Below are 16,530 nucleotides of genomic sequence, written 5' to 3'. Positions count from 1 at the left end.
TTGGATCCAAGCCGTTGTTTCCTGTTTGGCTGTATATTGGGCATCTGATAAAGTAGGCATGAAGGCTCATGACACAATAAATCTAAAGACCCAAAGCACTCTTTGTTCTTTATCAAATGTCTTCTGCATGCAAGGGTACAAGAAATAGTATTGTCCTCAAACAGCTTGTATTTCCATAGAGCTGCTTTTACAGAGCAGCAGTTTGCTGGAACTGATCATATTACTGTCACCCTGAATCTGTTTAGCCCTTGTGACAGTTCGTGTTTATTTTACATCTGCTTTCTTGTTACAGATCCAGTGGACAAAGCTGAAGACTCACCCAATCTGTCTGGTAATGGCCTTGCTTACCCGTTAGTGAGAACTTGTAACTCTAGATTGTTTCAGAAAAAGAGAGAGCCTGTGTTTTCAGTGCTGGAACTTAAGGCTATATATACTTCTGCTGTTGATCAAATTGGTGGCAGCATAGGGCTATTTCCAATATTTCAACTTTCATTGAGAGGTATAGTCCTGTATAATTCCAATGATTTAAATTAAAATGTGGGAAGGAAAGAACTGATACCTAACCCACTAGTGAAATAAACTGACCTTTCCATATATGCATTTCGTTGTATATTAGCCATTTTTATATTATAATGTTCCTTCTTGCATTTTACTAGTTGCTTCCAAGGCAAACATCTAGTTTTGATTCAGTTGTGATTCAATTGTGTTAAGTCACTTCTGAGATTATTGCCTTACCTGTGTACACTCAAAAATTATACACAAATGCACAGTTTTGTGTTTTTTAGAGTAGTGACTTGTGAGAATGAAATAATTTTTTTTAGCATGGTTGTAGTAGGCTAAGTAAAGGTCTTTTCTTTTCAGATCTAACACAAAAATGTCTTTTGTATTGTTATTTTTATTTTAGCAACTTATTAGTCCTTTTGAGGGGATGAGAATACTGTTGGGATTTTGAGGGGCATTTGACGCACATGGACAATATGTCAATTCCTTACCTAGAAATGTCTGTCATATAGAAATGTTGCGATATGTAAAGTAGACATAAATTTGCCCTGAATCTAGGCATACGTTTTAATATGTTTTAGTATTTAACTTTTGTGTGTTTTATAGTACAGTTGTGATTTTCCCCCGCCCTTGATTTTACTATTTTAGAAATCTCTTTAAGGGTTTTTAAAATAATCAAGCGGTGCATAAATGTTATGAAATAAAATAAATACAATAAATTATGGTGGAACTATGTTTTCTTGCAGACAAGTGTTCCCTAATTTGCCTTTTCTGGAATAAAGTAATGGTGGGAGTTGCCAACATTTACAAGGGTAAATAATTGAGTAGGAAGAAAAGGTATTTAATCCCACTTGTTTGCCAATACTTGACTGGAGATTCCCCCAATCTCAAGGCTGTTTCCCCCCTAGCTGAACTTACTTACAGTTTCAAAGCTTGAATAGGCAGGATATAAAATAATAATAGTAGTAGTAATAATAATAATAATAATAATAATAATAATAATAATAATAATAATAATAATACAAAAAAATAATAATATTAAAGGGCGGTAGCCAACTAAGGCTTACTCAAGAGTTTATTTCAATGGGTCTCAAGATAATTTACCAATATTAAGACACATTTATAAAGGACTATATAAACTTGGGAAGCATATGAAAGAGAGAAGAAAAATGAGGAACAAAATCCAAAACCGAGAACAGCCAAGTAGATCATACAGAAGACATTGCTGTGTAAATAATTGTATAAGGAGATTTGCCCCAGGAAGGTTTTGATACTTGAAACCTATTGGGCTTACCAGACTTGTTTGCCTAGCCTCTCATTTGTGCTAGTAATTAATCCTGCAGTTTCAGAAGGAGCCTGAATATCTTAAACCCAAACCTTTAGGATAGCTAATGAACACTTCTTTTGTTAGATAACTTTTCCATGTCTTGTTTCCTTGCTATGTTCACAGTTGTTGGATAAAGTTGAAGTAGAGATGCGGACATGTGAAGAGCCCCGGCCACCCAATGGACAGTCTCCTATTGCCCTTGCTTCAGGACAAAGGTTAATATTGCTTGTAACCAACATTTGTCATTGCAGTGTTTTATGTTACTTCTGCTTTCCCTGTTTAAATGATGTGTTGGGTCTGACTTTGTAATCCAGGTTTTCTACTTTTCAATTCCTGCTGCTTGAGAGCTTACTGAAAATCTGGACACTTACATTGAGCCTGTACTACAGAATACAGAGCCTGACTTCTGTATTGACAAATAAAGTATTATACATTTAGACTCAAAACCACAACAAATTCTGCTTTTATATGGCTTTGGTGTAATAGCAACCCTCCTGTGAGTCTTGTGTGGTTTTTCCTTGATCCGTTTCTTTCTTTTACAAAATGCAATCAGGGAGGCTACATTTGCAGAAACCTGGGGAAATGATTCTTAACCTTTTCCTGCTTAATAATTCCGCTAAGTAAAGTTACAGGCTTTTTCCTTACCCCCTGGCTTTCCTTACCATTTCTGGCTTCTCTGCTGGATGTGACTCTGTAAATGAGTATTTTTGTTAATGTGGAAATAATTGTTATGTGGCACTATACATATTGTACACAGGTCCATAGCTGTCAACTTTTCCCTTTCCTTGCGAGGAATCTTATTCGGAATAAGGGAATTTCCCTTAAAAAAAGGGAAAAGTTGACAGCTATGCACAGGTCCCACTTACTGAAAACAATGGAAATTGTTTGTCAGGCAAGCATTCACATCATGAGTCCATAATTTCCATTGATTCTTATGGGAACATTTCTAATTGGGGATGTGTCTCTTTCCCCTCTCTCCATGGTTTCTTCTTGAAATGGTTGCAGCCAACCAGCAAAAGTAAGACAAAGAAAATACTGACTTCTCTGATCTTTCCTGTTCCCCAATTTCTCTGATCTCTCCTGCTGTTTGATTTGTCTGATCTCACTACCTCCATCCATCCCTGCATGGTTTTTGTCTGAAAATGGCTGCTACTAACCAGCAAAGCACAAACATGCAAGGAAATAAGGAAGCAGGCAAACTCCAGATGTTTGGATATCTGAATCTGCAGAGTATATAGTAACGTTTAGGAATAATTTTTTATGTTTGGATAAGTGAATTTTCAGAGTGGGAAGATAGTGGACCCTGCATGTATACTCTGTTTAATTAGTTGCAGCCACCAGAGTGGTACAGACAGGGTGGCATTGCTTACCTGGATTCCAAATGCCACATGTTGCTGCCAGTAACTGAGAAGGAGTGTGGTGCAGTGGCAAGAACCCATGCTGCCCCAGCAACTGCTACTGTGTTTCATGTTGTTAATGATAAATAGTAGGGGGTGCAGGTGGCGCTGTGGTCTAAACCACTAAGCCTCTTGGGCTTGCCAATCAGAAGCTTGGCAGTTCGAATCTGCACAATGGGGTGAGCTCCTGTTGCTCTGTCCCAACTCCTGCCTATCTAGCAGTTTGAAAGCACACCAGCGCAAGTAGATAAATAAGTACCACTGTGGCGGGAAGGTAAACAGTGTTTCGGTGCGCTTTGGTTTCCATTACGGTGTTCCATTGCACTAAATATAACTTGCTCCTCTTTGTTTATTACTGTAGGATCATAATTGCTCATGAGTGTTTCAGTTTATAAATTGAATTCAATTACTGAGTACATTATAATATCCTGAAACCTCAGAATTTCACATTCATGAGCAGAGAGACATTTCATTACTACAGTGTTCCTTGATACTGAGGAAGGGTTGGAGAGTATAAGCACGGAGGTCACATCTAGCTTGTGAATCTGCTGTGTTTAATACCTGCCTAGCAGAAACTTGCCTTGTAACAATGTTATTGTCATGCTGCAATGATCAGATTCCCTTCCCTTTTAAAAGCCCTTTCCCTCCTTACAGTGAATATGGGTTTGCTGAGAAGGTAGTAGAGGGTATGTTTATTGCTGTCAATTCCATCACCATCAAGATCCACTCCAAGGCCTTCCATGCTTCTTTTGAACTGTGGCAGCTTCAAGGATACAGTGTCAACCCCAACTGGCAGCAAAGTGACCTCCGCTTCACCCGCATCACTGATCCAAACAGGGGAGAGGTAAGACCCTAATTAAATAGTCTCTTATTTGAAATCTCCTCTGCTGACTCACAAGGATTTGCAATATAGACATTCAGTGACACCCCCACGCCCACCTTTAATAATCTGCTACCGATCCAGATGGTTACAGCAACCTCCTTTGAAGCTATACTTTCAAGGAGTTTGACTCTAAACCAGCTTCCCACACACTGAGAAAGCAAACATTCACACACTGAGAAAGCAGGGAACCACCTAGTGCTGCCACTCTTGTTGGGGTTCCCTGTCTGTCCTTATTTCTGCTGGCAGGGAGCCCTGTTTGCAAAGGAGTAATTGGGAGCTCATCTTAACCTTCTGATTGTCATGTATGGGACAGGTGGCCATGGTTTGTGGGAAACAGCCCTATGGCTCAAATTGCAACCTGTGCCAGGCCTAATTAGACCCAAAGGATAGAGGATGCTCTAGGGCTGCTGTTGGCCACATCTCATTCTGAAACAAGGTGGGATGCTGAAGAGTTCTATGGTTTCCCCTAGAGTACAATCACACATTTTCTTCCTGCTTCAGTAAAGTATGTTTCCTAATTTGCTATAATACATTGTATCCATATTTAAAAGTTCAGCATTCTTCCCTTTTTGTCTTTGTGCTCTCCCCCCCCCCCCTGCATAGGTTCTAACATTTAAAGAACTCACCTGGCAAACGCTTCGCATAGAGGCAGATGCTACAGAAAACGGAGATCAAGATCCTGTCACCACCCCGCTAAGACTTATTACGAACCAGGGCAGAATCCAAATATCTCTTAAGAGAAAGGCAAGTATGGAAAGCGCAGTTGGATGAAATACTTAGTAGGCCCCACAAGTGTGTTCAGATAACATCCTTTGGTCTTCTACTGAATATTGGAGATCTGAAATTCTTTGCTTATGCAGTCATTCTGCATTCAATTAGAAAGTCTGTGTTCTGTAGCTGTAATGAATTATTAAAATTTGCATTTTATTTTCTTTTTATTTCTTAAGGTTTTTGTGAGGGACATTGTCGGCATTGCAGTGTGGTGTAGTGGTTAAGAGCGGTAGACTCGTAATCTGGTGAACCGGGTTCGCGTCTCCGCTCCTCCACATGCAGCTGCTGGGTGACCTTGGGCTAGTCACACTTCTCTGAAGTCTCTCAGCCCCACTCACCTCACAGAATGTTTGTTGTGGGGGAGGAAGGGAAAGGAGATTGTTAGCCGCTTTGAGACTCCTTTGGGTAGTGATAAAGCGGGATATCAAATCCAAACCCTTCTTCTTCTTCTTCTTGCAGTATGTTTTGTCTCAAACAGTAATAGAGAGGAGTGGGGATTCATAGTTAACATTAGGGTGTGTAATAGGTGTATAAAAGCAGAGGTCAAGGTACTGGAAACTATGCTCGAAAAAGAAATAAAACTCCCGATTTAGGGCCATCTCAAGTTTCCTTCCCCCCCCCCCAAAGAAAATATATTTTAAAAAATAACTTCAGCTTGTTCAATTTCTGTCATGTTCTCCGGATTGCATGCCCTCCTTTAGACACTGTGGTAAAGCCCATGGCTGTGCAGATACCAAGCACCCTACAGAAGTACATCATTCTTCACATATGATAACTTGATTATTATATACAAATTCCCACAGTGAGATGAGTGCTTGAAACACCCACACAGCATAATCTGTTCGTTTTCATGCTCTAGCAAGTTTAACAACGCAGCCTGTTCCTTTCTTCTTCAGATAAAAGTGATAAATGCTGAGCTATGAGCATGCTGGCAAATGTAACTTCTGTCAGATACCCGAACTAGATATCTGCAATCAGCCAGAGGCGTTGCCTACTTCTCACTTTGCTGTTGTTGCACATGTCCACTGAAACTCAGTTAATTAGTTCTGTGAAGTCCCATCAGCAAAGGGAGTAAATGTTTTTTGGACCAGATGTTTATGCTAAACTTTTTTTTTCTGTTTATGAGACAGACAAAGGATTGTAATGTGGTGGCATCCAAGCTCATGTTCCTTCTTGATGACTTGCTGTGGGTGCTGACTGATTCTCAGCTGAAAGCAATGATGAAGTATGCAGAGTCCTTGAGTGAAGCCATGGAGAAGTCAGCCCAGCAAAGGAAAAGTTTGGCTCCTGAACCTGTCCATGTAAGCAGCTCTTCCTTACATGCTATGATGGTGTTCGGTAGAAGAGAAGAGAATTTATTATTTATACCCCGCCCATCTGGTTGGGTTTCCCCAGCCACTCTGGGCGGCTTCCAACAAAGTATTAAAATACAGTAATCTGTTAAACATTAAATGTAAACAGCAAAGACATTAGTGAAGAAGCTTTTACTTGGTATAGAATTTTCTGTCACTGTCAGATGGCTGCCCTTTTGTCTTTCACCATAGTGGCCACTGCAGAGATTTTGCTTGCTGAGGAACAAAACATATTAAATAGAAATGGACACTTCTACCATTTCTTTTCTGCCACAGATTTTTTTTAAAACCTTCTTGAGACCTCTTCTTCAAATGTTTCATGTGAAATAGTTACTATCATTCCCCAGCTTCAGTGCATTGGTATCCCTCTTATGCCCCTTCCTTCATGTTCTCTCTTTAAACCACCCATTAAATTGCACTGCCTTTTAAAATCTTTATTAACTTGGTGTTGAGATAGCATAAGCAGTCTGTGCTTAAGATGATCCAATTTTATTTTCCATAGTAACTTTCAAACTGAGGAGATGTAAAGTCAGCGAAGAGAAGAGATAGGAAGAGCTTTAAAGAGGGCAGCCTTCTACTCAAAACTGATGAAATTCAGAGGAGTGATAGTAATAATAACAATATACATAAGAATAAAAGAAGATCCCTGCTGGACTTGTAAAGAGGCAAAGGCTTTCTGGGAAATTATATATAATGAGTTAAAGAAAATGTTTAAAAATACTTTTGTTAAAAAACCAGAAGCCTTTTTATTAGGTATAGTGGGTGAAGAGATACCAAGGGAAGATAAAAGACTGTTTATGTATGCAACAACTGCAGCAAGATTTTTTTTAGCCCACCAGCCTGGGATCCTAGCTAGACCCATCTCATAATGCTAAGATCAGAGATGAGAGAAATACTGCCTGATCTTTAAATAGTAAGGCTAAAAGGCAACATTTCTGCCCATCCTCACTTGAATTCATGCTGCAGGTGAAAAGGAAGAGCCAAGGCTGCAAAAGATCAATCTTCATTTAATTAGACATTTTCAAAGCCTCACTCACCCCATATTAAATTTCTGTTTCAGTATAGCACCCTCTAGGTTTTTTTTTTAGTATAACCTGTGTTGTCTCCTTCCTCGTAAAATATAAATCCATTGTTTCACCTTGGTTCTATATGTATATGCCTAGGCTTAATTTCTCTGTTATAGATCACACCTCCAGCTCCGAGTGCTCAACAGTCCTGGCCTCAGTCATTTGGGAACAGCCACAAAGTGATCAGCCAGTACTTCGAGAAACATGATATGAAAGAGTCTTCCTACCACCTTCTCATCTCCCGTCTAGACCTTCACATCTGTGATGACAGTCACACGCGAGAGACAGGTACCCAAACATAAACTGTGATTAGGAAAACCTAAAATTCTCTTTCCTTATTCCCTTCCTCCCCGCCCCATCTTTTCTCATGTGTCTATCCATTGCATGGTCTTAATTTTTGAGCTGTAAAGTTTTGCTATTGAAAAGCTGTATTTTATAAATGTTGTAAGCTGTTATGGGGAGTCTAGTAAAAAAAAAAAAAGGCAGGTTACAAGTCTATATAAAAACTATATGATGAGAGACTTCTTACAGGCATCAGTGAGGCAGTAATCATAGTTCAGAAGTGCCTAAGAGGAAAACTGCATATTTTGAGGAGAAACATGAGGTTCCCAGCCCTTTGTTTTTCTCTTAAGGCAAATTATGCAAGAGGCACTTCCAGAGAAAATTGGTGGGTGGGACAAAGTGCTTTACTCTTACTCCAGTTATTTATCATTCTCTGCCAGTGATCTTCCTCACATATTTTTAATCATTTCTCATCCACTCCCAAACCAGGCTTTGAAACCATAAGTATGTTTGGGCTAAAGGAAGAATAACCAAGGTGGGGATAACATCTAAGCACCCCCTCTCCTGCCCTATTATGCTTCCTGACAAATTACCCTTCTTCTACATTAGTAAACATGAGCTTGGGGAGCTGTTTTTGCTGAGGTAATATGTAGTTCCATCCTGAGATTTTCATTTTCATTTTGAGCTGAAGTAACCAGACTGGTTTGGATGGTTTTCTGAGGACACTGGTGGAAGTTGAAAAGCAAATAGAACAGACACTTGATCTTATTGAAAATAACTTGATTGCTTTCACATTCATCTGGTCTCTTATGACTTTTGAATCCTGGCTGGGAAAATCTGGAGTAATTCAACTAAATTAATCTGGTGAATTTTCTCTTGAGTTTTCTGGTGATCTTTCTCTACTTGAAACAATTTTTACCTCCTCGAGGAACCATCTTGCTATTTTGGTTTGTCCTAGTTTTAATCCTATTCCCGTGTGGGTGTTCTTCATCTGCAGTGGTTGCTATTGTTACTATACAGTGGTACCTTGGTTTACGAACTTAATTCACTCTGTAAGTCCGTTCTTAAACCAAAGTGTTCTTAAACCAAGGCGTGCTTTCCCATAGCAGCAGGGGACTCAATTTGCAAATTGTTCTGCTTCCAAGGCAAAGTTCACAAACCAAAACACCTATTTCCGGGTTTGCAGCGTTCTTAACCCAAGTTGTTCATAAACTAAGCTGTTCTTAAACCAAGGTACCTCTGTATATCCCTTTCCCCCACATCACTGACACGACTCTTTATTATTAGAATAAATGGTCTCAAAAATATGTAGTTAGTTATTTTACCTGATTATTTCTTCAGCATTATTCCAATTTGTTTTCTTTGTTTTATTTCCCACAGTTAGTGCATATTTTCCAGCAATTTCATTAGCTACAGCCGTGTAGATGTTTGAGAAACTAGTATCTCTATCCAGTGGCACTAGAGGCCCAGTATATATGTTTAATGCTGCATAGTGTCTGTATATTTGAGGAATTTTGTTGTCGGGGCCAGTGATAATAGGTTAGATTATCTGTAAGACAGATTTTTTTAAAGATGTTTGAACTGTGTTCTCTAGAAAGCTTCCCTAAGGTGGCTTACAATAAAATATATAAATGTGTATTGGACCGCACATCCTTAGGGCTCAACAAGCCTTTCAGTTACAGCTGGTGAAAGCTGTTCCACACAGACCACTGATTCACATAGATTTCCAATTAACAATCCCAGAGGATGTTAGGGGCCAGTGAACTGCTCTGGAAGTTGTCCAGAATTGCTGTATTGGCTGTTAATCCACTCCTCTGGAAGCAGTCGGAATATAGGCAGAAGCACAAGGAGTGACAATTTTGTAGTGTAAATAGGACAGAATCCCTGCTGGTGAAGAACTTGTCTTCTCCAAAGCAGTGCAGTGACTACAGCACTGTGATCTGGCATCCTCTTCAGCCTCTATGAGAATGCTGGACTCAGAGAAGTATCACGCAAAGAAGAATGCTCACCTGCACAGTTTGTTTCTGATTCTCCTGATGTAAGACTAGTAAAAGACTAAAAAAATTTGGTTTTTTCATTTTACCATAGGTGCTTCCAAACATGGAATAATGGGAGGTGCAATGCAACTAACATTTAGGAGGCTGGCCTTTGACTATTATCCTTTCCACTGGGCAGGTAAGAACATTCTGTGAGTCTCATTTGTAATTTAAACAGAGTTAATGACGAAGAACTGGAATTTTAGTCAGTCTACCTCAATTTAGTTTTGTCAGTGTGCTGCTGCAATAAACTTCTCCAGTACCAACATTATCCTATCACCACCATGGAATGGATAGGGAGAGGAGGGAAGGTGCACAAAAGATGTGTGGAAAGGCATACATGGTCTTTCTGATTGAGGTTTATAGGTTGTTTTTAGCAGGGCTCAATGTGCAGAACATTGCTGAGGTTGCACTAATTGCAACCACATTCTTCATAGCAGTCATAATACCAAGGAGCAGAATATAGTGAATCCAATGTTCAACAAATATGATTTCTATGGTACAGGAATTCACTGTCAAGGGAAGATCTGAAAGACCTGAGTGCAACCAGTTAGTAATGGTTGTACTTTCATTGTGCTAAAAATTGTGCAGAAATTCCCTGACATAAAACAATGAGCAGAGATACAGCTTTGAAAAGCTTTTGAATTTGAAACCCAAATGGCAAAATTTGTTCACCTGTGTGATGAGTGGTACTAAAAGCAGACAAAATCTGAAAACTGCACTATGCCACTAACAAGGAAAAACGAATGCTTTGGCTGTTTGAGGAAGGTTGTGCAGAGTACAGTAGAGCATTTGCAGAATGGATCATTGTGCAGTTGAGAGACAGTGGTCCTTTCAATATTAACCTTCTGTATTATTCAGGAGACAGCTGCAAACACTGGGTGCAGTATTGTGAGGCCATGGAAACCCGGGAACAGTGGGCAGAAAAGCTGGTGAACGAATTCCAAAGCAAGATGGCAAAACATGGTGAAAAAATAAGCTCTGCCTTCTCCAAAACCACTGGAAAAGATTCTCCCTTCAAAAAGAGACCAGGTAACACAAAATACATATCCTTCATACTTGCTTAATCATGAATTCACCAACTTCTGGAGGCTTTTTAGAAGACATGTGACCCTCAAAATATGGGTAACCCTGTGTTCTGTAAACTGCTGTTGAATCCTCCACCTGCCACAGTTCTACAGTTACTAATGTGCCATGTTGAACATTGCAAAAGTTAGGTCTGAGACCAGAATAAAACAAAGGTGACGCCTAAAATAATGTCCTTACCGGCTTAATTCTGGAAAGATTTCTGAATAGAGTTCCACAAACCAACTTGCCAGGTCAGCTGTGTCAACAGCCTTCTCCCTCCTTTCCCAAGTAACCATCTAAGATAAGACATGGAGCCAGCAGTTGTTCCAAGCTGCACCACCTCTTCTTGCCCCCAAGCCATTGGCCATTTCCTTTCAGGAAGAGGGGAAGGAAAATTTACTTCCCTCCACCAACATTGTAGCATATTGGAGTGTTAAGGGATTTTGCACTGAGTCTTTCTCATCCACCACCTTAGGGTAAGGAAGAATTAGCCACCTTGTGGCAAAAGAGAACAAACCAAGTTTCATGACCCACCATGTATTTTGTTTGAGGTTTACTAGGAAAAGAGTGGTTTCAATTTCTACCTACTTTTTTCCCTCTTGGGTCTGGGATCTGAGGGAGATTGTGGGCAGAGGGTATACTGCTGCTGCTGCCTCCCTACCTGAATATAATTAGGGTGAATGAGCATTCTTTTGTGGATGTGGGAATCTGTTGCTGCAATTTATGGTGTGATCATTGAGCGCCTGCTCTAGACCACTTGAGGAGAAAATTAGGGCTTCCCTAGCACCTGTGCAGGCATTGGGAAAGGGGGAAGTGGTGCAAGGTACTCCATTGTTTTTCTTTCTACAAATTGTAGTGCAAAGTGAGAGCAAAGTTTCTACCCTTTCTCTGAAATCTCTGGCATGTACTGAAAATGAGAGGGGTGACTGCACTGGTCCAAGATGCTTTGCTGCCTGAAGTAGGATGCAAATGGTCCTCCCTGGCTAGGGCCAACGCTTAAAAAAGTTTTGTTGCATCGCTCAGACATCAATTCCTGCCTCTCTGTTTTTCTCCCTCCCCAAATGCTACACAGCAGGGCTTTCCTTAATGGGAGTAGTCAGTGGCCATGATAAATAATAGCTGGGAAGTCAAGCCACAATCTGTGGCTGCTTGCTTTTGAGTTTTCACCAAAGTCCCTGAATCTAGAGTAGTGGGCAGGGTTTCCAAGAACCATGATTGGTTTCCTTTTTAAGTACAAATTATTGATTGGAAGAGCCTACTATGTTTTCTCAAAGTATTACATTTTTTCCATGCTGTGTTATCTGCTTTGAGTCCAATGTTCCATATCAATACAGAATTGGTGGGAGGAGGACTACCTTGTTAAATTTTGTGTTTGAAATATAATTTTGCCTGTTCTGATGACTAAAAAATGTCTTTAAGATGGTCTTTCTAGTTCTCAAACAAGCTCACCAGAGAAAGGGATACCTCAAGCAAGCATGCCATCACCTATCCTATTTGGACTCCAGCGGCCTGCATGGAATAGACTCCGATCTAGCTGTGTGGTTGTCCGAGTTGATGATTTGGATATTCATCAGGTACAGTTGTTGATAGAGTATCTGCTGCCACATTGTTACTTGCTCATTCTTCCTGACTTGTGAACCAAACCATAGGTTCAGACACTTGCTCACTTCTTTATGCCTTTTAAAGTACAAATGCCCAATACATGTTCATTTTTTTATTTGATCTTAAACAATGTCAGCACAAATGTTGTTCCGTGGCTGAAAGTAGGCCTCTTAGTAAATATTTTCCAATCTAAGCTGCTGCCTTTGTTGCCACATGTTCTGGTGTTTGTTTTTCAAAGAAGCAAATAGATGATTACTCTGCTTCAAAGGGACAAAATATACTACTGTAATATGGTCATATAGTACAGTGGTTCCTCGCAAGACGAAATTAATCCGTTCCGCGAGTCTCTTCGTCTTGCGGTTTTTTCGTCTTGCGAAGCACAGCTATTAGTGGCTTAGCGGCTTAGCGGCTATTAACGGCTTAGCGGTTTTAAGAAAAAGGAAACAAACTCGCAAGAACTAGCAAGACGTTTCGTCTTGCGAAGCAAGCCCATAGGGAAATTCGTCTTGCAGAATGACTCAAAAAACGAAAAACTCTTTCGTCTAGCGAGTTTTTCGTCTTGCGAGGCATTCGTCTTGCGGGGCACCACTGTATATCATTTTTTGCTATCAGCTTGTTTGTGCTCACATGTTTTTCAGCTTCAGGGCTCTTAATTTTTGAGATTCTAGATTGAAATAGTGCTTCAGAGAAACAGTTCTTCTGTCTTTTAGACCTTGGGCACCACAAGGCCAAATCACTGTCTTCTATTGTCTTCAGACAGTCATTATTTTTACTCTTGAATGAGAATCTACAACTCCTTGTTTTTCAGGTTTCCACAGCTGGACAACATAGTAAGAAACCCTCAACCCTGCTCTCATGTAGAAGGAAACTGCTGAATCTTCCTGATCATACCTCAGCCATTCATATTGAGTTCACTGAGTACTACTTCCCAGACAATCCAGATTTTCCAGGTAACTATTCTACATCTCCTCAGGAGTCTGTAGGCCAAACTAGATGATAAATTACCTCCATATCTGTGCACTTGAATGCAACATTTTTAAAATACAAATTGCCAGCATGAAAATCCTTTGCCACTGCTATTGTCTCAATTCAAATTGGTGCAAAGAAATAGAAGGTCCACAATGTGGAAAAGCCCCATGTTAACCCAGCATAAAATACACCTATGAGCCTACTGGACACCAAAACATCTGAAGCACATGGACATTACAGCCACAGATGACTTCTGGAAGTGTAAGCTGCCACAAGCAGGCCTAGCTCAACTCTTTTGGAACAGCCCAGTATCAAACACTTCTGGGAATGAGAATAATTTGGTGCTGGACAAAACCATGTCAAAAGGAGACACCATGTGGTGGCATACCTGTCAGGTGAATCTTATCAAAAGGTCAAGATGGATGGTTCCACACTAGCAGCAAAACGAATAATCATCCAACACTGGAAAGTCTGGGCCACACCAAGCACAGAAAACTGGATATGAGACCTCCTGCAACTAGCAACCCTTCAGAAAATTCTGATCTATAAACTGCTTAAAGAGTTCAGCTTCCAAGAGATTTGGAGTACATTTTTGGAACTATTCACTGAGTAATACCCACAAGCAGAAGAAGTGGGGGACACAACTTCTCCAACCTAACAGGTGTTTACAGAGAACCCCAACACAGCATTTACATTCATTAATCCTAACCCCTCTCTGAGTGTGTGATTCTGAACAGTGTATAACACACCAAACAACTGGACATTGGAAATTAAAATGCTATAACTATAAAAAATGGGGTGCAGGGAGGGAGGAGAACTAGTGTGTGTGTGTGGAATAAGGAACTGTACTGTGAAAACCCTAAGAAACCATAGATTTTTTTAATGGTGGCAATGGTGGCATATGAAAAGCTTCTGTTAACTTCAGTGGGAGCTTTTTTCCTATGCAAATGCTTGGAGTGGGGAAATCAATCTGAACTGAGACCATTGTTGGGAGACAAAGGGTTAAAACCTCCCACACCAGGGTCCTGATCCACACTGGGGTGTTTGTGTATGTGCCAGCACTGGCATTTTGTATAAATTATAAAACAAACAAAAAAATGGTTTGCATACAAAAGGTGTCCAGGTAGGACTGGGAAAGGACTCCTGTGTTCCCTAGCAAATAACTACACTTGGTGGCACAGATATGGAGCTAACTTATCGTATAGTTTGGCTCTATTTCTCTAATTTACAATATTATTTCTCTTTATTTGCTTTTGCATTCTGAGGAAGCTGATCCTGTATCTTTCTGCAGGTTTGGAAATTTGCCTTAAGAAAGCCTATGAGGAGATTGAGGAATCCCAACGTTAGTTTGGTCATCAGAGATGAGAGAAATCTTCCTAGCTCAGTTCCCCTTTTTTAAAAAATGTGTGAAGACAATGTGATACCACTTCTTGTTTCTTCAAAGCATTCCAACCCTTTGGAAGAAACTGTTTCAGTAAATAAGAAATGATAACACATTTTCACCCAGCCAGCAGAGAGTGAGAAATGAAATGCCAGAAGACTTTTGTTCCAATGCAGATTAGATTAGAAACTGTTTGGGGGGGGGAGGCTTCCCCCTCCCCTCATGCCTGCCCTGAGTGTTAATCCCTTCAGCAACCCATGCCTCATTTCTTCTTTCCCTCACACTTAATTAGATTTTGCGAGTTTCTTTTCTTAAATATCTGCCACTAATCTCTGATAACATTGCATATAATATGTGTTTCCTTGTGTGGCCTTTATTTCACAGTGGGTGTTGTGGAGATTTAATTCCTGCAAAATATTTGAGCTAATTGGATGCAAAGTGACACTGTTAATGGAGAGTGTTGTAAATGGGAGGGAGAGGAGGTGAAAAGTCTCTTCTGCATCCTGTTATGTACTCACACTTACTGCTTCTGTCAACACCCTTCTACTTCTTGAATCTCTATTCCCTGTCCTGTGTATTATTGGAGGCATACCATTGTTTGAGCAAGGCAGGGAGGACTTGGGGAGCTTGGATCTACCCTGCTTATCTGAACCAAAGACAGCTTCAAGGCCCTGTGGAGGAGGTGAATAATTATCGCTGCTGCATTATCTCCTTCCCTTTGCACCATTCTTCAATCCAGCTTCTGCTTGGGGTGGTGGAAGCACAAGAATACCTTTCTCAGCCAGAATGGTATGGAAGAAAGTAAAGGCATGCACCCGAGGACATAAACTGGGGTGTGGGCAAAACCTGTTTCCTACTCCTTGTGCCTTCAGTGAGAAGCAGGTTTTGCTTCCTCTCAGCTGGGTCCAAGATTACATCCCATTTACTTTGCCCAGGATGTTGTTGAAAACCAGTAATACAGCTGACTTCAGAAAAGGAATTGTCAAATTAACTACATGGAGTAATCAAAATGATAGACATTGCCAGAGAGGTTCAGAATGTATCTGATGGATTTAAACTGGAAAAAGAATGGCAGGGTCATAGTACCGTAATAGGCCCTTACAGAACCGTAAGGTATTTCAAAATGGATTGTTGTAAGAGGCCAGATACTGAATTAGATGTTGTGTTGTAACACACATGCAGCTCTTAACCCACCCACCCCTTCTTTATCTAGTGCTGCCAAAACTCCTGGAAAGCTAACTTGTCCTTTTTTCATTCTCTCTAGTCCCATGCCCAAATTTGTACCTGCAGCTGAATGGTTTGATATTCACTTTGGACACAGTAAGCGTGCTCTGGGTGAACTTGTTTTGCCTTGATCTCTATCGCAGTTTACAGCATTTCAAAGCTATATACAAACTAGAGAATTCTGGCAAGCAGGATGAGCACATTGATGTCAGACTGGATGGCTTCATGCTCAAGGTATTTTTTCTGCTCTGACTTGAATGATGTAAAAGGGAACTCATGAGACAAGGAGGGCGGGTGGCTGAGGGGAACAACTTCTGGCTTTTTGAAATTATAGTCTTGCTATTTATCCTTCTCTATGCAACTTGTGGAAGGTTGGCAGCTTTCACTGGTGCTATTACTGAGGCAAATCATGAAAGTCCCTAGTTAAGAGGAAAGTACTAGTGCTTCAGTAATCAGAATATGTAGCACAGTATAGAATATTTGGAGGACATCAGGTTGGGGAAGGCTGGCTCAGAGCCTTCTCACCAGTTGCAGTAAAAATATTTTACCAAACATTGCTATAGTTCCTTCAGTGTGCTAAACCAGATCAATTTCTGACTCAGCCATGAAATTATTAAAAAGCTTTTTTTAAAATAACATCTGCCAAAGAAGGGATAACTGTTATGTTTTC

General features: G+C 40.3%; 1 protein-coding gene across 2 annotated transcripts in view; it reads left to right on the top strand.

Annotated features, from left to right (window-relative positions):
- The window catches only part of BLTP3A (bridge-like lipid transfer protein family member 3A), a 52,971-nt gene that overhangs the window by 21,581 nt on the left and 14,860 nt on the right, over nucleotides 1-16,530 (top strand). Inside the window, exons 3-13 of one of the 2 annotated variants that reach the window (XM_083509151.1) lie at nucleotides 293-331; nucleotides 1,952-2,043; nucleotides 3,880-4,069; nucleotides 4,712-4,852; nucleotides 6,010-6,180; nucleotides 7,415-7,586; nucleotides 9,669-9,755; nucleotides 10,478-10,648; nucleotides 12,104-12,258; nucleotides 13,095-13,236; nucleotides 15,901-16,094. In XM_083509151.1, coding sequence (XP_083365277.1) covers nucleotides 293-331; nucleotides 1,952-2,043; nucleotides 3,880-4,069; nucleotides 4,712-4,852; nucleotides 6,010-6,180; nucleotides 7,415-7,586; nucleotides 9,669-9,755; nucleotides 10,478-10,648; nucleotides 12,104-12,258; nucleotides 13,095-13,236; nucleotides 15,901-16,094 — 1,554 coding nt within the window. Of the gene's footprint in view, nucleotides 1-292; nucleotides 332-1,951; nucleotides 2,044-2,460; nucleotides 2,586-2,683; nucleotides 4,070-4,711; nucleotides 4,853-6,009; nucleotides 6,181-7,414; nucleotides 7,587-9,668; nucleotides 9,756-10,477; nucleotides 10,649-12,103; nucleotides 12,259-13,094; nucleotides 13,237-15,900; nucleotides 16,095-16,530 lie in introns of those variants that run through there. The other variant, XM_083509152.1, reaches the window with a different exon arrangement.

Source organism: Podarcis liolepis (assembly GCF_965112155.1).
Source record: "Podarcis liolepis genome assembly, chromosome: 6".
NCBI lineage: Eukaryota > Metazoa > Chordata > Lepidosauria > Squamata > Lacertidae > Podarcis > Podarcis liolepis.
The sequence above is the reverse complement of the archived record's forward strand: the minus strand, read 5'-3'. Positions and strand labels throughout refer to the sequence as shown.